The sequence below is a fragment of the Rhinoderma darwinii genome, chromosome 1 (genome assembly GCF_050947455.1).
Source record: "Rhinoderma darwinii isolate aRhiDar2 chromosome 1, aRhiDar2.hap1, whole genome shotgun sequence".
Lineage (NCBI taxonomy): Eukaryota > Metazoa > Chordata > Amphibia > Anura > Rhinodermatidae > Rhinoderma > Rhinoderma darwinii.
This window is the reverse complement of record NC_134687.1, coordinates 40,788,588-40,809,938: the sequence shown is the minus strand read 5'-3', so window position 1 is coordinate 40,809,938 and position 21,351 is coordinate 40,788,588. Positions and strand designations below refer to the sequence as shown.

General features: G+C 41.9%; 1 protein-coding gene across 1 annotated transcript in view; it reads left to right on the top strand.

The window, feature by feature from the left end:
• The window catches only part of STK32B (serine/threonine kinase 32B), a 221,574-nt gene that overhangs the window by 192,860 nt on the left and 7,363 nt on the right, over window positions 1–21,351 (top strand). Inside the window, exon 11 of the mRNA XM_075849055.1 lies at window positions 5,945–6,009. Coding sequence (XP_075705170.1) covers window positions 5,945–6,009 — 65 coding nt within the window. The remainder of the gene's footprint in view (window positions 1–5,944; window positions 6,010–21,351) is intronic.

Below are 21,351 nucleotides of genomic sequence, written 5' to 3'. Positions count from 1 at the left end.
GCAGGTGTCCAGCACGTGAGTTTCACATGTGTGAAATGGGTCCAGCCTTTGAGTATTGCATGTGTGGCGCTTCCAGAAAAGAAAACCTCTATTATGTGTTACTATTCTTACCGGAGAAGTGGTCTTCTAAGCCGTAATTGGTTTGACACTGTTTAGACTTGGGTGTGGAGTCTAAGGAATTTCCTCGTTCTTTACTCTTAAAAGGGTTGTCCAGTTTGGGGGCTGTTTTAATGCTGATCATCAGTATATGATCGTTGGGGGTCTGATACCCGGATCCCGCACCGATCAGCTGTTATAGTGGCTGTGCTGTAGTACTGCAGCTCTGCTCCTATTCAAGTGTATAATAGGTCATTATGTGGATAGGTCATCAGTATAAAAAATAGCCCCCAAACTGGACAACCCCTTTAACCTCAGCAAAGAGGTATGGACTTTACCAGTCGGATTCTCAGGTTGCAGTTTCAGAAATAGTCACCGATTGGTGGCGGGTGTTCTGTAGAGGAAAGTAGCCAGAGATTGTCACTGGATAAGCAATAAGGAAATAGCAAGCCAGAGGATAAGACCAAACTGTAGTCAGGAGTCAGACCAGAAGTCGATACCAGGAGTAGAATTATAGAAACCAGATGACAAAACCAAAGGATGAGACTGGAGGGTAATTCAAGAACTCGGCTGACGTTAGGTTCAGAATCAGGAACAGAGTCAAAATAGCAGTAGGAACAATAGTCAAACCAAAAGATTTACCTTAATTTGCAGACAAGGTGCGAAGGCTGGATCCCCCTTTAAATTGCCTCCGGGACCGACGTCATCTAGGGGTACCGGTTTATCCAGCAACCTGATGCTGCCAATCATGCAGAGAAGGGCCAGGACTTGATTCAGCAGGGCAGTGGTTGAAGAAAGGAGAAGAAGAGGTGGCGTTCGGTTTCCCAGCAACCAGACACAGCCATTGGCTGAAGCTATGGTCGCTCAGAGAGACTCACCGCTGGAACCGGGAAAGGTGAGTAAGATTATACTGATGGGGGAACCTCCTTTCCTCTAGACGTAGTGAATACACCCTCAGCTATGTTTAGTTATTTCTTTCTTATACACTAGTTACCAAAACTATACACATACACTATATTCTATATGCATTAAGACTAGTGATTTATATAAAGGCAAATCTACAGTATGTTCTTATGTCATGTGCATCTATGCTTTTTTTTTACACCCCATGATTTATGCATTTGCCTTGACAGCAGCTGCCTGGCACTGGTTTCTAAAGTTAAGTTTACTGTCCACCATTCCACTAATATCCCCAAGTCACTTTCAGGGTTCGTTTTTCCCAATATTTTACTGTTTAATATACAATTATACATTAAATGTATATAACAAGCTGTAATGTCTGTGATCTACCTTACCGTGGCATTGGTGGCATATTATTATTTATCAGCTGGTATGTAAAGGGCATGGGTCAAGTAGAAACTTGATGCTTTGTCTCATTGATAAAATGTTCCACACTTGTTCAGGTGCTTTGTACAGGGTTTGACTTCTGGTTTCTATGGGAAACAGCATCAATGTTTCATACCACGGCACTATTTTCAGAACTCTCTGATTCTGCTTAATGTGAGATAGAGCATATTCCTGCTGCAGGTAGAATCTAAAATAAAATATTCTAAAATTGTTAATTACTGATGAGGCACATTAGTCATTTTGTAATTTGGATATAATGAATGTTCAAGAGAAGAAGTAACGGCAAATGTACTTATGACTTGTGGCGATGGTGTATTCACTTATCAACACAGCGCCGGGGGCTGTCTACAATCTGTCCATACAAATGAACATGATCCGCACGTCAGGCTCATGGCTGTTCATTTTATATGAGACCTATTTTATGCATCATTTCCACAGTATTGCCCATAGCCAGGAATTTTCGATTCTGATTTGAGTTGAGACACGCGCAATATACGTGGTTCTCAATATATATATATATATATATATATATATTTTATATGTGGTGGTTCAGGAGGTAACAGTTCATCATATCCGTGTTGAATTGATTATTATTGTTGGTTTAGGTGAATTTGTTCCATTTGGGGGGGGGGGGGGATTTTCTGGATTGAGCATTATATTATATGTACTACTTACATTAAAGTAAATGTCTACCCTTGAGCACCATTTATTCCTTAATATAGCTTAATAGTGGTCGGAGCTATGTGTTTTCTGTTTAATCTCCTAAGCTTCCCCTAGTGGTGACAGAATTTTATCAGATAACTCGATGGAAAAAAACGGGGAGTAAATGCCATAAAACAATCTGGTGCTCCCCTCTTCTCTTTGTTGACAGTGCTGCAGTGATGACTAGCCCCTATACCATGTCATCATGCAGCAGCACTATCAAAGAGAGGTGGGGAGCACCGGAGCGTCTGGACTGGAACGCCAGGATATCTGTTTGGCGGCCAATGGCTCTTTTATTGTTTTATGTCATTTCCCTCCCTTTGGAAAACCCCTTTAAGAAATGAATCAGCACAGAATGGTGGACCTAAATACAACTTGGTGTTAAAAGGTGGAGATTTACTTTAAAGTCAAATAGCAGGAAACGTCTACAGTTCAGCTTTTCATGTGTAAAGCCTAATATTCCTAAATAAGATGAAAGTCTATAAAGTAATATCAGTGTATACACTAACATAATAGATTTTGCCTCATTTAGTAAAAGTGTAAAACAGGAATACTGGCCTTGTTCCCCCAAAGCAACCTATCATAGCAAAGCTTTAATTTCTTAAAATGCTCCGAAAAGATGAAAGCTTAATTGTGATTGGTCAAAATCAATGATATCTTATAATCAATGGGAGCATTTAATTTAGGCCCCATGCACACGACCGCGGGGCGATTGCGGGCACGGCCGGCCGCTGACTGACAGCCGCATTTTCGGGCCGTGCTCCGATACAAAGTATGGGAGCACGGCCCGCAAAATGCGAAAGAACGGACATGTTCCATAATTCTCTGAACATTTGCACGGCACGGACACCCTTCCGTAGTGCTACGGAAAGGTGTCAGTGTTCAATGAAAGTGAATGGCTCCGTTTTTGCGGATCGCAATTGCGGTCCGCAAAAACTGAGGTTTTTTACGGTCGTGTGCATGGGGCCTTAGTAATGTCTATTACTTTTCTGTGTTCAATTAGTCTGGAGTCTAAAGACTGAATGAGTCTATGGGGTGGAGCTTGTAGACTTGCTTAGTAAGGGCTGTGACCAATCATGATAACCGTTACTCAATTGTGTATGTGAGGTCAAATAAAAGGCTAATAGCTGTCAGAATGGAGAGCAGAAAATGTATATTCTAAGAGGGCTGGATAGGGGCAAAGCATTTTATGAGTTTCCATGGGCATGTTTTTAATCAGGAAACAAAGAATTCCAAGAGGATAACATGATAATCCTATTGAAAAAAAAAAAAAAACCTTACATGATACTAAATATATTTATCATATCTAAAAAAAAAAAAATGTTTGCGCCTGCAGAAACGGCATTTTGATGACAGTTTTTTTTACCCAAACCCTAATACTATTCTTTCCCATAATCTTAGAAGCTTGATGCATATTTTTTGTTATGTATTCGCGTATTCTTACCTTCTACCGTAAATTATATTCTTAAAATTAAACTTAATGGGGTTGTGCAGAATTGGAAAAAAAAGGACCTGCTTCTCTGGCCCATGGGCTGTGTCTGGTATTGCAGCTCCACAGCATTGAAGTTAATGGGGCCGAGCTGAAATACCAGGCACAGCCCATGGACATAAAATGGAGCTGTTTCTGGGGGTAAAAATAAGCAGACCTTTATTGCCAGTTATGGACAACCCCATTAATATAATTAATTCTGACATAAGAAAAGATCTTACACAATGTGGTTCAGATCATGCAATATAAGGCCCTGTTCACACAGAGTTTTTTGACGAGTTTTTTGACGTGGAAGCCGCGCCGCAAAACTCCTCAAAAACCGCCCGAAAATGCCTCCCATTGATTTCAATGGGAGTTGGACGAGTTTTTTTACCGCGAGTATAAAAAACACGTCGCGGTAAAAAGAAGCGTCATGACCCATCTTGAGGTGGTTTCCGCCTCCAAAACCCCATTTCAATCAGTCAGAAAGAGGAAAAAAACGCCTCGACGAGTGTTTTGATGAGTTTTTGACAAACCACTGTGCAAAAACCAACTGGAGCAGTTTTTGCAGGAGGAATTTTCCTCCTGCAAAAAACTCTGTGTGAACACAGCCTAAATGTATGCAGGGCCGTTTCACACCACATTTATGGGTTACATCAGAGGATATATTTGGATAACAAAAAAAGTATATAAATATTGTCTTAAACAACAGAACTCCTTTAATACATACAAGTCCCTGTATGTTGATGTGCATATATTGATTTTTAGTTCAGTGGCCCGATCCTCAGCCTGCCCTCACTTCTGCTACTGACTGGTGGCCCCCCCCCCCTCCCCCAGCATGCAAAGCGTGTCTGCTGCCAAAATACTATGTATCCCCATTGTTAGTAAACCTTTATTATTAAAGGGGGTTTTCGGGCAGATACCACTTTTGGCTTTTTTTAATATGTAAGTTAGTCTTAGTTATATATAGAGGATTTCTTCGGGAGTCAGATACGCTGTTTTGCCATTTTCATCGTCAGTCACGTGATGTTGTCAGCCCCATCTCTTCATTGGTAGTCAGTGGTAACAACCACCTGTCCTCCCACGCAATAGCTCCTAAACATGCCCCCAGTGGCCGGCGTGCCATCTAGTCATGTGATCCGAATCCACCCCCTTGCTTACATTCCTCCCCCTCTGCCTCTGCACATTTCCTGAGCATGCTCAGTGAATTGAAGTTGTATCCCCCCGCCACCGGAAACATTAGAGTAGAGGAGTAGAGGAAGGGGTATAGGCTGGGTGTGACTTACATGACCCACCCATTTCATTGGCCGAATAAAGAAGAATGGACTTACAGGATCACGTGAGTGGCGGAGAAACCATCAGAATGGTGCATCTGACCGTGTCCCTGAGAGTCACTCTATACATAAGTAAAGCTAACTTACATATTAAAGGAGCCTACAGGTGTATTTGCCCGGAAAACCCCTTTAACTCTTTCTATCTTCTTTCTTTCCACCCCCATCAGCACCCCCTTACCCTTACTATATTTTGCATTCTATAGTGCTTCAGGTTGCCTAGCAATCATTCATTTTACTGTCTAGGTGACCACAATTTGAGTGGTTGCAGTAGATTACACTGCCTCACCATGCTGCACAGGCTTGTTTTAAGTCTTTCTCAGGAAGAACTCATAAAGCTTCAGTATACAAAATATCCAAGAAATGAGGGAAAATATACAGGAACAAGAACGTAGGTTAAATGTTATTCGCAACAAGATAGAGGCTTAGAGGAAACATCACGTAGAAAATACAGATAGACTTAAAATGAATATCCATCTTTTATCATGATATCATATTTAGGTCTAAAATTCTGTGCTAATTAATTTCTTAATATGTCTTTATACCCGTCGAAGCTCTATGATACTGAGCTCCAAATTCCCTGCATAGACATAGATTTAAAAGATAAGCCTGCCATCACCACTAGAGGGAGCTTATTGCATACTGTCTTATCATGCAGTAACTCCTAAGCTCCCCCTAGTGGTGGCTGCTGGCAGACTGAATGTTATATTTTATGCATGTAGTGCGTTTGGAGCTCTGTATCAGAAAAACCAAGCTCCAACGGCTCTTAAGATATATTAAGAAATTAATCGGTGCAGAATTTTTAACCAATTTAGTTTAAAAAGTGTGTTCAAGGTTGGACATTCACTTTAACCTTATGCATTAAATGAATGGATATTTAATATTTTCAGGTATGTCTCTACTTTGTTTGGTAATCATTACTCAATAGTGAAGTATATTGTACAGGCAATGACCAGTTGCATGATGGTGTTAAGGACGACCTGTGATTCTCTTCTTTCAGAGCGGACATCTGCAGCAATGTTTGGACACCGTGAGAAAAGAATTTATCATATTCAACAGAGAGAAGTGAGTACATTTATCATACACACCTACATGTTGTACCAAGCAAATTGCTCTTGAAGCATTGGAGGTTATTTCTTAGCTGTTACTGGAAATGATTAATGATTGTGACAACAGGTGCAAAAGGCCTCGGCTGGCAGACTGCGCGCGGCGTCCCGGTGTGAATCCGTGTATTGATTACCAGACTCACTTGTCGGAATTGCTGGAATATTCCACTTTCTTGCTCTTGAAAACCCAATTAGTGGCAAGATGTGATGTAAAACGTTTATAAATGTGTGTGCTCGGAATAAGGCTTACACTACACAGGACATACTGCACATATCTACCATGACAGAATAACCTATACTGAGAGGAAAGGCAGGGTAAGGGGGTATACAACCATTTATGTACCTGTAAGATCCTGATTTCCTAATTAGTGAAAATGTTTATCTATCTATCTATCTATCTATCTATCTATCTATCATCATCTATCTCTCAAACCTATCTCTTTTTCTATCCATAGATGTAGCAATCTATAACTTAACTTTTAACACATTAAATACACAATGGTAAACAACGTTAACTTTAATTTTTCAATGTTTTTTGAATGGCTTTAGTGATAAGTTATCACACTGCAAATAATAGCTTTCATTCACCAAACCGTTTTCTTGTCTTGTTGCATTATTTTTCTGAAAATTTGTAAAAAGAGCCTAAGGGTTTTACCTATCTCTAAAGTCTATGGGGTGTAGCTCATAGACTTGTTGAGTGATGGCTTCAACCAATCACCATCTCTGTTACTTACTCAGCAGTAAATGCAAGGTCATATGACTGGCCAATCAGCGTAGAGGGAAGGCTAATAAATTCTATATTCTAGGAGGGCAAAGTACATAATAATAATTAAATGTTTTTTTTATGGGAATCCAAAGGATCGGTCATCAGTGGGGAGTCTTGGAATGTCAGCAGAACGCAGGGACTGCAGTGCTTCATGAAATCCCCCCGGCTCCTTTAAAAAATGTTCAGGTACAGGGGCATGTATGCGGCACCATGCACTGCGCCAAATACGAACATGCCCCTATGCCAGGAGATCATTGAAAAGCACAGCGAGTACCGTGGCCACTTAGTTCTGCTGTTAGGTGCTTGTCCTGGGGGTCTGATTCTCACTGATCCCACATTGTTGGCCTATTCTAATGGGTAAGTCATCAATGTGTAATCCCACAAAACCTGTTAAAGAGCCATAGATGAAGTTCAGGAGAATATATCTATTATATCATTCCTAAATAATTGGTAAAAACATAGGAGAGCAGCAATTTTATGGTAAATGCAAAGTATGTCCTTATATAAGCAGATGTGTTTTGTACTGTTGTATTTTCTATTGGTGATTTTTCGTATATTTTGTATGTTTTGTTTGTATGCTGGAGAAGTAAGATGATGTGCAGGAAGAGGCATCTTTCTTCTAGAGACATCTGTAATATTATGTGAGGTATTGGCGATTGCACGATGGGATACGTACATTCATTTTCTGCAGGACATAATTACTCAGCAGACTACGCACTGGAAATGAAGAATTAATTTAGAGATTTTTTGGCTCTCATTTGTCAGAACATCATTTGTTCTAGCTCCATGTAAACAAGCTTTTGGCTTCTGCACTCACCAGGGCATGGCATGTTTCCAAATATAGCTGTTCCCCAGAAGAAGATCCATTATTATTGTTTGATGCTGTAAATCCAGCAAAAATTAAGATACAAAGATATTCTTCATGAGAAAGGTCTGATTTTCTGGCTGCTGTCCAGGAATATTCTCTTATTGTTAAAGGAATATCAAACCCTCAGGGAGTTCATTTCATGAAGGAATGAATTGGCTAATTCATTCTGCGGTGATTTATAGGAAAGCCTTATAGTAGTGTACAATGGCATGGATGTTTCAGGTTATGGATTATGCCCATTAAACTAGTGATGACCCTTATCAGTCTATCCGACTGATCTTAACTTTTGTGAGGAACTTAATTCAATTTAACGTATGCTTTCCCTAGAGTGATAGAAGTTAAGAGAGTAAGTATAGACCCATTCATACCACTGAGAATTGCTGTAATTCCACAAAGCAAATGGTTTATGGCAATAGTGGTCTGTAGTGAAGGTATTTCCAGCACTCAAAATAAAAGTTATAAGGTTTATTTGGTCATATTTAAAACAAGGAAGTTAAAACAAAAATACCGGGACCACGCTTACGCGTTTCAGACCAGTGGGGTCCTCAATCAAACGCAACGGAAACGCAGTGGATATGTGGTGAACGAATGTTTTGTAATACCTATTTTTGTACTCAAATGATTTATGCCCTAGTCTTAAAAAATCCAGTATGTTTGTGTCCACTGAATAAATGTCTAGTTCCTAGAATCTAAAAGTCCAGTGGTTTGGTAGCATAGTCACAGGAGCCCAATAACTGGTGTCCAGTTATTGGTCCATTGTTTTCTAGGGCTCACACACGGGTCTTTTTCCCTTCTACAGAAATAGAAAGTCTAATGCGATAGTAAATAAGTTCATAAGTAACACCTCCTTCTCTACCTCTCATGGGGAGGATCAGCCGTCATCTGACACCTAATTGACTCTTTGTGATCAGGAGTAGCATGCATTTTTTTGGGACCCATAGCTGGATTAGAGTAAAAATAATGGGGGTGCCACTGTGTTTGCCCCTGTACACGTTGGCTTGTGTTGTATGGCCTGTTTTAAGCATTGTTCACACTACAATCATAGCTTCTCTTCTAAAGGGAGACATGAAAAGTATGATGGATCCTCTTTAAAATGATCCTAATGAATCTTCTTGGATCCTACATAAAACGAAAATGGAAAGAGAAAACTCGGTGCAGCGGAAACAATCCTCCATATGTCGGTATGATATCCCGTGCTCTCTTCTAATCCCGGAATGTATGACGAAACAATACTTTAATGAAACAACCGGGTCACTCGTCTTCATCCAGAGGTTAGCCGTTAATAAAATAGCCAGCATTAAAACAACACCTAAAAATTCCTATTCAAGTTACTTTAGTGTCTACAGAGATTATATAACTAGAAACTCCATAGATACACCTCCCTCCGCTCACCCACGTAATACCGGAAGTAATGTTCCGGACTTAAATTCCCTCTATAGGTTTTCCTATATCGATATCTCTCTATAACAGTCATCCCTTAGGAGACTTTTTTTCCTTCTCTCTTTATTTTGCAATCTCAGAGTTATGTTAGTGTCGGGAATAGATTATAACACTTTATTAACACAGAAGACATGAGTATCAATGACAGAATAAAAATGAATCTAAAAATGGAAAAAGAACAGAGATTATATCAGGGAGATTAAAGGATAAAAAATATCCAAATATGAGAAAAGAAGGAGCAAAGAAAAATGTGTCACCAATGAAACAAGAAGACTGCTTAGATAATAAGGAAAATGAAAAAGAGGAAATACCTAAAGAAAGAAAAAAGAAAACAGAAAAAAACAAATGTGTATTACTATATATAATGATAAGTTTTGAGATATGTAGAGGATCCTTAAGAATAACTGGAAAATAGCTACATCTTACTCGAAATTAAAGGAAACTGAAAAAAAGAACAGGTTATATTAAAAATAGTGGAGCATATAGGTGTAAATGCTGTTCAGAGCTTATACATAGGAGAAAGGAGTTTGAATGTAAGATGAGAAGTTTGAAACTTTTGAATTGTTATAGTGATTTTGTTATCTACGTTTTTGAGTGCCCATGTGGCCTCCAATACGTTGGTAGGACTACCTGTACTTTGAGAGAGAGAATAAATAAACATAGATTTAATATTAGCAAGCATAGTGTCTATGGAGAATGAGGGAAATGCTGATTCCCTAAAAGTAAAAACAATTGAGCAAATAAATAAATCACTCTCGCAAAATAAAAGGTTATGTAAAAGAGAAACTTATTAAATCAGAGGTTCTTTTTTGCACCAAGGACCAGTTTAATGCAAGAAAATGTATCCAGGGACGGGCGGGAGGCTTTGCGGTTGGGGGGGGGGGGTTTCCACAACGGAATTAGTCGCAGAAAATCCGCAGCATAATACAGTAGCAGCAAAGTGGATAAGATAAAACAAATCTCAGCCACACGCTGCTTAAACAGTGGGCGGAAGAACCGCTCAGAAATTGACATGCGGTGCAGAGGTTTTTTTCCGCAGCATGTCAATTGTATTTGAGTAAATGCGGCTTCTTTGTTGCGGGTTTTCCACATTAAATTCAATAGGAGGTAAATCCCCCAACAAATATCAGTTGTTGTGTTTATTGCGGCGGAATCGCAACTCAGAAAAAAACAAACTTATACTTACCTAGAAGTCTGTGTTCTTAATTCAGGCCGGCCTCCTGGGATGACGTTTCAGTCCATGTGACCGCTGCAGCGACAGTCACATGGGATAAAACATCCTCCCAGGAGGCCGGCCTGGATGGCACCAGAGGCAGGGGCATTGATAGGGTCTTAAAAGATCAGGGGCACAAGCCCCGAGACATATATCTATAAGCATATCAATAAGACTAAGGCTATGTTCACACGGAGTATTTTGGGGGAGGAATATCTGCCTCAAAATTCCGTTTGGAACTTTGAGGCAGATATTCCTCTCCCTGCACGCCGATTTTCGTGGCAATTATCGCGCCGTTTTTCGCCCGCGGCCATTGAGCGCCGCGGGCATAAAACAGCGAGATATACGCTTTCTCCTGCCTCCCATTGAAGTCAATGGGAGGTCAGAGGCGGAAGCGCCCGAAGATAGGGCATGTCGCTTCTTTTTCCCGCGAGGCAGTTTTACTGCTCGCGGGAAAAAGACGCCGACGCCTCCCATTGAAATCAATGGGAGGCGTTCTCGGGCCGTTTCTGCCGAGTTTTGCGACGCGGTTTCCGCGTCTAAAAACTCGGCAAAATACCCCGTGTGAACATAGCCTAAGGCTCCTATAGCTACACCGCTGGATAGAATTGGATGCATTGTCTCAGCACCTCCTGGCAGTACTGATCCTCATACTACACCTCCTGACAGTGTTGATCTCCATTTTTCTTTGCCACTTCCTGACCACTATGATAGAGACGTAGGTACCTGTCGTGGATTTTTGAACCAGTGCCAGATCCACTTCAGCCTGTATTCAAGGGCATTTTTGTCTGATGCCGTAAGGGTCGCTTTCATCATCTCTCTTCTTACTGGCAAGGCCCTTGCATGGGCGAATCCTATCTGGGAGAGACAAGGACAAGAGACACGTGACTTCCAGAGGTTCCTCTGGATATTTTGCATGGTGTTTGAGGAGCCTGGATGAGTCACCTCTTCAGCGGCTTCCTTGCATGAACCTACGCCAAGGAGACATCTCCATGGGCGAGTACGCCATCCACTTCCGCACCCTGGCGGGAGAACTGTTGTGGAACAATGAGTCCCTGGTGGCTAAATTCTAGTATGAACGGTCTTCTAAAATTAAGGACGAACTTGCCGCTCGAGACCTGCCGTCTACCCTGGATGACCTCATCCTTCTGGCCACCCGGATTGATAGAAGGCTCTGAGAACGTCTCCAAGAGTTTAGTCAGGAGGGAGGTCTTCCTAGTCCGGTCCCTACCTTGCAGCAACCCCTGCTGTCCTCAGATGCCGATCCTCCTAAGGAGTCTGTGAGGATGGACCAACGTAAGCTATCTAGCCAGGAGAGACAACGCAGACGCACTTCGGGACTCTGTCTTTATTGCGGCCTCGGAGGCCATCTTGTGCGTCTGTGTCCCCAAAAGCCCCAAACAAAGCCTAGGGTTGGTAGGAAAGACAACCATGGGCAAAGAAGGACTCCTGTCTAAATTGTCCATACCCGTGACTATAGTGTCCGGTGAGAAAACACATCAGGTCTCTGCCTATCTGGAATCTGGACCCGCTGCTAATTTCATTTGTAGAGACCTGGTGGACCTTCTTCATTACCCACTACCCCTCTGGAGAGACCGTTGATATTTACATCGGTAAATGGACTACCTCTGCCAGACCCAGTTATAGCTGTGACCAAGCCGCTGAGGCTCCAAGTGGGGGCTCTCCACTCCGAACTCCTATCTTTCTATGTCCTATCCAAGGCCATTAACCCCGTGCTGCTGGGCCTGCCTTGGCTCTGACTACATGCCCCAGTCCTGGACTGGAACTCTGGAGAGGTTCTCCAGTAGGGTCCCGAGTGTCACAGCCGTTGCCTGGTGCAGATTCGTTTGGCTCAGCCTCCTCTGCCTCGGTCATTGGTAGGATTGCCTGGTCATTATGCTGCATTTTCGGGCATCTTCAGCAAAAGGGAGGCGGAGACACTGCCCCACACCGGGCCTATGACTGTCCTATTGAGCTGATTCCTGGTGTATCCCTTCCCTGCTGTAGGGTATATCCTCTCTCCTTGCCTGAGACTCTGTCCATGTCAGCCTATGTTAAAGATAACTTGGAGAGGGGCTTCATACAGAAGTCTTCCTCCCCAGCAGGAGCCGGGTTCTTCTTCGTCAAAAAGAAGGATGTCTCCCTGCGTCCTTGTATTGACTACCGGGGTCTCAACCAGATCACGGTGAAAAATTCTACCCGTTGCCACTGATCTCAGAACTGTTCGATTCTATACATGGTGCCAAGATTTTTTCCAAACTAGACCTGCATGGGGCTTACAACCTAATCCGGATTCGCCGGGGTGACGAATGGAAAACTGCATATAACACCCGTGATGGACACTAGCAGTATCTAGTAATGCCCTTCGGCCTGTGTAATGCTCCCGCGGTCTTCCAGGAGTTCGTTAATGACATTTTCCATGACCTCCTCTATGTTTGTGTTGTGGTCTATCTTGATGACATCTTGATTTTTTTCTCCAGATCCTATGACGCATCAGAGACATGTCCGTCAAGTTTTGCTGCGGTTAAGGGAGAATCGTCTGTACGCTAAGTTGGACAAGTGCGTGTTTGAAAAAGATGCTCTACCCTTCCTGGGCAACATTGTCTCGAATAGAGGTCTCAAGATGGATCCTGAAAAGGTAAAGTCTGTCCTGGAATGGCCACGCCCTCAAGGCTTGATGGCCATACAATGCTTTCTGGGATTCGCCAATTTTTACAGACAGTTTATTCCAAACTTCTCCTCACTGACATCTCCTATCTCTAAACTCACTAAGAAGGGCATGAACACCAAGGTGTGGACTCCTGAGGCAGAGTCCGCATTAAATAGCCTGAAGAGTGCCTTCACGTCAGCCTCTATCCTCCATAATCCAGATGTTTCTCTACAGTTCTCGTTGGAGGTGGACGCATCCTCTGTCAGTGCTGGTGCACTCCTGTTCTAGAGAGGGTTCCAAGGGCAAGTCAATGGTATGTGGATATTTCTCTAAGCTGTTCCGCAGAACGCAACTACTTGATTGGGGATCGGGAGTTACTGGCCATCAAATTGGCCCTGGAGGAGTGGAGACATCTACTAGAGGGCGCAGCTCATCCCATCCTGATTTTTACAGACCACAAGAACCTCACCTATCTTCAGACGGCCCAATGGCTGAACCCTCGTCAGGCCAGGTGGCCGCTGTTCTTTACCAGTTTCCAGCTTGAGCTCCATTATCGCCCGGCCAACAAGAATGTGATGCCTTGTCCAGGTCTTTCGAGACAGAAGACACCATGGAGATTCCACAGAACATTATTGATCCGTCTTGCATTGTCTCTGTCAATCCCCTGCAAGTTGGGGACATTCCTCCAGCGGCTCTTCAGACACTTTCGAGGTTAAGGAGATCTTGGACACCAAGAAAGTGAGAGGAAAGACTTTTTATTTGGTAGATTGGAGGGTGTTCGGTCCTGAAGAGAGGTCCTGGGAGCCAGAGGAGAACCTCAATGCTCCTACCCTTCTGAAAAAGTTTCTCTCTCGCTCTGGTCCCAAGAAGAGGGGGCGTAAGAGGGGGATACTGTCATGTCCATGGCCGCGGGCCATCAGGTTCACTCACCTTCTGACGGCCGCAGCCAGGGGTCTGCGAGCGCTGGCCCCAGTCTCCTCCTCAGGAGATGCCAGCACTCACTTCCACTCACCTCGGCCGGGTCTCATAGGGTGTGCGCGCACGCTCGTGCCTGCTCTTAATGGGGCAGTGCGCGCACCGGACTTTAATGTGAAATCAGCTCATGAGTGCCCTGGACTATAAGAAGGGCCCAGCCCCTTGCTTCCATGCCTGAGCGTTGTTTGTCTAAGCAAATGGTCTCCTAGTGTTTTCCAGTGCCCAGTATTCTCTGTTCCTGTATCCCGTGCTATCCTGGTCAAGTGCCATGCTGTGCTGTGCTGTATTCTATGCCTGTCCTGCTACACCATGCCTGACATCTGCCTGCTGCCTAGTCCCAGCCGAGCCTGTCTTCCTACTGTCCGAGCTGCCTCAGGTACCATATACGAACTATAGACTGTGACCTGTGCCCTGTTGGCCAGATGCCATACCGCCAAGGCGGTACAGTCAAGTGGGTCCACGAACCCTACGTGACAGTATGTATGTATATATATATATATATATATATATATATATATATATGAGACACAGCATATCTATGGCACTAAAATGGTTAATGAGGGTTGTGTGGGGGGGTTTTATTTCAACAAAATATTTTTCCTATGTCCTTGTAATTTTTTTTAAGCTTTATTACTACCTCCTTAGTAATGGCCGCTGGCTGATTGATAACATCCATTACTAAGGCGTGGCTTAATGTTAGCCAATGAAAATACCAGCACTGACCCCCCATTATTACACCGGTACCCATCACCACCAGGGGTACCGGGAAGAGCCGGGTATGATCAACTACAGCAACTAACTCTCTCATTTTCGTTCAATACAATTTTTGTAAACGAAAAATAGGGTGGAAGGAGTGGAATTAACACATTCAATAGTAGAATTTCTATATCTTCACATGTGTTTTTAGACTATATATTCACTCATTGTATATATATATACATATATATATATATATATATATATATATATATATGTATCCTTTGTTCTTTTTCGTTATGTTTGACATTGTTTATTCAATTTTCTTCATATGAACTATGGGTTTCTTCCTATAAGCCTGTGCAATACCGCATGTTTTTTCATCTAACTAGTGTAAACTTACTTATATGTATAGGTGTGGCTGCCGCAAACCTGCAGCCTAATTAATTTGCTTCTCAAAACGTGGTAGTTCCTTTCTGATTTCAAATGTTACAGGATTGATTGATGTTGATTTTAAAACACATGTCCTAAGTGTGTTACGGTATGCTATGAGTAAGAACACTCCGTTCGAAACGCGTTAGCAGTAACACGTCCCACCTGTGTCTGATGGACTTTTATTCTATGCCGAAATAAAGCTCTTTTTATATTTTTCTAAATGTGGATGTGCTGAGGATTTTCTTTAAAAAACTCTTCTATTTAACATGATATATAGTCTGTATAAAGCCCCACCGGTTATTTTACCTTTCTTTCTTACCATTTTTACTCCTTTATTAATAATCATGTCTTCTGTATTAATAGGGTGTTCTATTCAACTCCCGGCACTAAAATAACTATTAGAATTTCAAAATAAAGGGAGAAGGGAAAAGGTATCTCCCAAAGGATCCCTGTGATAGATAGATTAGATAGATAGATTAGATAGATAGATAGATAGATAGATAGATAGATAGATAGATAGATAGATAGATAGATAGATAGATAGATAGATAGATAGATAGATAGATAGATAGATAGATAGATTAGATTAGATTAGATTAGATAGATGGAAAAAGTATAGATGTTTCAAGTCCGGAAAGTCACTTCTGGTATTACATGGGTGATAATAGGGAGGTGAATCTATAAAGTTTCTAGATATTTAATCTGTGTTGCATCTAAAGTAATTTATTTTTCCTGATGAAGGGGATGCCGTGATATGCGATGAATAATAACTTTTATGTGTTTTTTATCACTGGCTGGTTTATTAAATGCTAACCTTTAAAAAAAAAGATGAGTGGCCTGGTTGCTGCATTGAAGGACTGTTTTTTCTCACATTCCTGGATTAGAAGAAAGCGTAGGATTCGGCTCTTCTCACTAATGTGAGTATCATACCGAGATATGGAGGATCGTTACTGCACCAAACCCCTATAGATTCGCTCTCTGAGATTTTGTTTTATTTTACTCTATTGCATGAATACATTATCCATGAACGTGAAAGTCCATAAAGGATTGTAGCGGCTCAAAGGAGGAGGAATTGGACAGTAGTGTGAGTGGTAGAACGCTACCCAACACAGAAACTAAGCGAATAACTACAACATCGACAAAAGATTGAACTAATTGTCGCTCCTTAGATTTTTGGTTTTACCTTCTCTGCTTCTTGGCTCCTTTTGACTTATATGTCGGGGGTTCCAGGGTTTTTATAGCAAGGATACTGCTGTATACTACAATATTCTTGTGGTCAAAAACACTGGAACCCTCTGTTGGGCTGGCCTCTGTTGGGCTGGCATACGATGGTATAATTTTTTTCTGCTGCATAGAAAAGTAGAGTCTACTATATTTCTTCTATGCAGAGGCATCCAGCTAAAAAAAATATATATAGTGCGCGGTATAGGTTTTTTAAACATGGGAGCCTATTGCTGACATATGCCACTATATGCCCATGCAGTGTTGTATATCAGAGCTTTTCATTAGAGGTGTACATCGGCAATACTCCCGACATATGACGGAAGGCTCAGATGTAATGTGAACAGGGCCTTATTGGTGTAAGGGATGTAGAGTTTCTATAAGCTCGCACACCACTCTCCTAACAGAGCTAAACAAAACAGATCAAAGATGAAGGGGCATAGTACTCAGCTAAATGGCTCTGCCACTCATTCCAGCAATCAATGGGGGTGTCATTCCCCCCCCCCCCTCTCCCCCACCTATGAGAACTGTCATTCTTCTGTTATTTCTCCTAGAAATGTATGAAAAAATTGACAACTCGGTGTTACCTGTTGGGGGTGTGTCCCTACACAGACTGAAACTGTCCAATGAGTGCTTAAAGAGCAAGACTGTCAGGGGACACACCCCTTTGATAAGACAAATGGTAACACCAAGTTGTCAATTTATTTATACATTTCTAGGAGGAATAACCGAAAAACGGCACAATGTAGAGTTCTAAGAAAAGATGCTCCAGAATTGTTATTTCATGAGAAATACAAGTATTTACTCAAATAAACTTGTTAGGAGAGGTGACAGCTCCTCTTTAATGGGGTTGTCCAGTTTATAAAACCCATTCTCGTACACATTATTAGGAAATTTAGAGTTAATAGAGGGGGGTCCTCTATTCAGGATTCTCATATCTTGGCCAAAGTGGAATGTGGTTACAAAGATCACTTCTTGCTCTGGTGAACCTGTCCTGTCCTGCACAACAAAGACAACCCATTGATATAAATGGGCACGTGTAATGCTTAGTATGCCCTATGGTGGCACTGCAGGGAAATTAAAAACTTACTGCCAGGTTTCCCCCATAGATTACAGGTGATCACTAGGGGACCCCAGCAGGGGAACACATTGTGATCCGCTTATCAAGGAACCCTTCAGGTAGATATTATCCAAAGAGGACAGCCCCATTAATTTCCCTGCAGTGCCGCTACAAGTGAAATTTAAGGCTTGCTGCCTAGTACTCCCCGAAGAAAATCTTCGCAGCAGGACCCCTAGACGTCTGCTTGTTGTTGGGGGATTCCACTAACATAAAGTGATTTGCTATTGTAAACAACCCGTTTAATACAAAACTGACCCAGAAGGTAAAGTGCAAGAACCAAGTCTTGTCTAATTCATTAAATTTTGCTTTACTGGATGGTGTCTTGCATACAACGTCCGATTGGTTGTACAAAGAAATCTAAAGGCAGAGCTTTGTTTTATTATTTCAATCCATACAGTAAATGGCGCTCTACCAACACTATAACATCTTATATAACTCCCCACAGCTGATGTGGGGAACAGCATCCATGGTATTATTTGTTAATCCAAATATATTTATTATGTGTCTACAGGCCTAACATGAATAGAAAAAATGATTGTAAACCTAAATTCGTTTGACATTTCAGAAAAGTAATTATTTTGCAATTAGGTTCTCGGCAGGGTGGACTAGGAAGCACATGCGGAGTATGATAGTCTGTGTCATTGTATGCACAGCGCACAAAAAGTTTACAACTAGAATATGGGGGGGCATATATTTATGAGTCAATATATTCTAGGGTTTGGAACATACCGTTTCTTGTGTGACCTACTGTGATACCGATGAAGCATAGGTACATTTCTCATTTCAAGGGGTTTTCCAAGTTTAACAATTGGCCACTTATCAATGTAGTCTTATTAATTATTATGTTCAGGGTCTCCGCTATATAAAAGACAGGCATATGTACACAATATGGCCACAAGTGCATGTTGTCAATATGACATCACATGACATAATCACTGCATTGTCCATAGACTTTTCCTCTATAAGGCACCGGGCACACACAGATGTAGGTATAGAACAAAAGCCCATGGACAATGGTCAAGTGGACGTGGATCACAATCGCATGTCTGCATTGTGTACATATGGTTGCAGGGTTTCTACAGTAAGGATCAGGCCCGCAATGCAGTCAAATGATCAGGGCCTCTAGGTTACGTCCAACATCTCCCATCTTCCATCTGGTTAGCTGTTATGTACATATATACACACATACTGGCACATATAAAAATACATTAAGGCACATATATAGACATACAAGCGCATACAATGCGTCCGGAAAGTCTTCAGACCCTTTACATTTTTTCATATTTTGTTATGTTGAGGCCTTGTGCTAAAATTAAAAATTCAAGTTTTTCCCCATCATTCTGCCCTCAATACCCCATAATGACAAAGTGAAAACAGAATGTTAGAAATCTATGCTAATTTATGGAAAAGGAAAAACTAAAATATTGCATTGACAAGTATTCAGACCCTTTACTCGGAACTTAGTTGAAGCACATTTGGCATCGATAAGCCTCCAGTCTTCTTGGGTGATGCCACAGGGCTTGCACACCTAGATTTGGGGATTTTCTGCCATTCTTCCCTGCAGATCCTCTCAAGCTCTGTCAGGTTGGATGGGGACCGTCGGTGGACAGCAATTTTCAGGTCTCTCCAGAGATGTTCTATTGAGTTCAAGTCAAGGCTCTAGCTGGGCCACTCAAGAACATTCACAGAGTTGACCCTAAGCCACTCCTGTGTTGTCTTGGCTGTGTGCTTAGGGTCATTGTCTTGTTGGAAGGTGAAACATCGGCCCAGTCTGAGGTCCAGAGCACTCTGGATCAGGTTTTCATTAAGAATATGTCTGTACTTTGCTCCATTCATCCTTTTCCTCAACCCTGACCAGTCTCCCTGTCCCAGCCGCTGAAAAAAAAACAACACAACATGATGCTGCCACCACCATGCTTCACTTTATACACAGGGAAGAACAGGGAGTATAGAAGCCATAGGATAAAAATAAACCTTTATTGCATAGGATATACACATTACATAGAAGAATTTTAAAAAGGTACAGTTGGAAAGAGTGACTCTGAAGTTTCCAATGCAGACGGGCAAGCTCAATAAGTCAGATGTAAACATACAGGAAGATTACCACTAACATGTGTGAGCAAAAGCAAACAAGGATACTGAAGAGCATGACATGATATAAATATAAATATAAATATAGGAATACACATCAGAAACACATTAATGCATGTGCAGGTTTCCGAGTCGTATCCCATAGTAGGCAAAGTATAGCAGTCAACACTCCATCTCAAGATAGTTAAAGTTTCCAAATATGACCCAAATGAAAAGGTGTATCTTACCCATAATGCAGTGTATTTGGAGCCTGACGGACGTATGGAAAACCCCAACGCGCGTTTCGCGGTATGCTTCCTCAAGGGGTATACAGTGTCTAGTTCAGAACAGCCTTAAATACTATAGAAAACAGGTGTGTGCGATATCACCTGATCCAAGGAGAGTACAGCGCATATCTTCCGCCGACAACCGGATGTGAGGCATGCCCCACTTCCATACCCCAGCGCCGTAGCGCATATCCAGGGTCCCCGACGCGTACAGGGACCCCGGACATGTGCAGTGCGCTACAGGGGCGGGAACGGGGCGTCAACACAGCGGTGACGAACGGGAGAGACGCGCATCTCATTGGACGAGGGACACGACGGAGAGGTAAGGGAATCCCATAGGCCAGTTTTACGTTCAGAGTGGATATCATGTGTGTTGTGTCAGTTTACAAGTTCTATGAGAAACAAGGAGTATATGCATACACAAATAAAAGTGAATGCATGAATATAGGTGATCAAAGAAAAGAGACACATTGTACTCTCTTCATAGAAGAGATAGAGTGTCTTAAGATATGTGAGTATATAGTGATTACCACTAACTTAGTTGCAAACAAGTGAACACAAATTTTATACACAATGTGACAGAATAGAATACACAGATAAAACTACATCATATTGGTACCCCATAATTATACAGGATAAGTGAAAGACATGCCTTTATAATTAGTGGGTGAGGCCGAATGTTTCCAATAGTAAATTGTACACATGGGGCCAACTAGAAAAATCGATAAAAAGAGAAAGTGTGAAATACATTATCTCATTACATAAAGTAATAGAAAATATACTATCATCAAAAGTAGAAACAAGCCCTAAGAGAAGGGAACTGTTATCAGTACATCATCGAGCGTGAGAAAGGGTTGGTGACACTATACACAACAGATATTTCCTCTCCATCAATATTTCGACCAGGATCCAGTTCTGGGTTAGGAATTCGTATCTAAAAAAGGCTGTCAGACGAAATAAGTACCTAAATGACACAATAAAAGACACATGTTAAAAATAAATTAAAAGCAAAAACAGAAGGTGGTAGGATAGTTAGAGGAAATTTATAGAAAGGATGCAAAATTCAGTTGTTCATTGAGGCCATTTGGCACCATAGAGCCCAGCTTCACAATCCACATACATTCTCTTTGGGCCAGAACCTTCTTCAAGTCGCCCCCTCTGATGCCACAGTGTATACGATCAATACCACGAATCATAAGGGATCTTGGACTGCAATCATGACATTCTTTAAAGTGTCTGGGTAACGTTTTTAGTTGTCCCAGATCACTGATTTTCTTAGCTCCAATAATATCCCTGACATGCTCCCTAGTACGTATCCTCAACTGTCGAGATGTTAAGCCCACATAAATTTTTGGGCAGCCGCATAGAGCATAGTATACAACGTATGTAGTACTACAAGAGATATAATCTCTGATTGTAAATGTTTTACTGCCATCTGTTGTCTTAAAGTCCTTAGCTCTGCTAATATTTGGGCATGCGACGCAGTCACCGCATGGGTAACATCCAGTTATGGGTTCCCGTGCACCAAAGGGGTTGACAGTTTTGGGTACATAATGACTT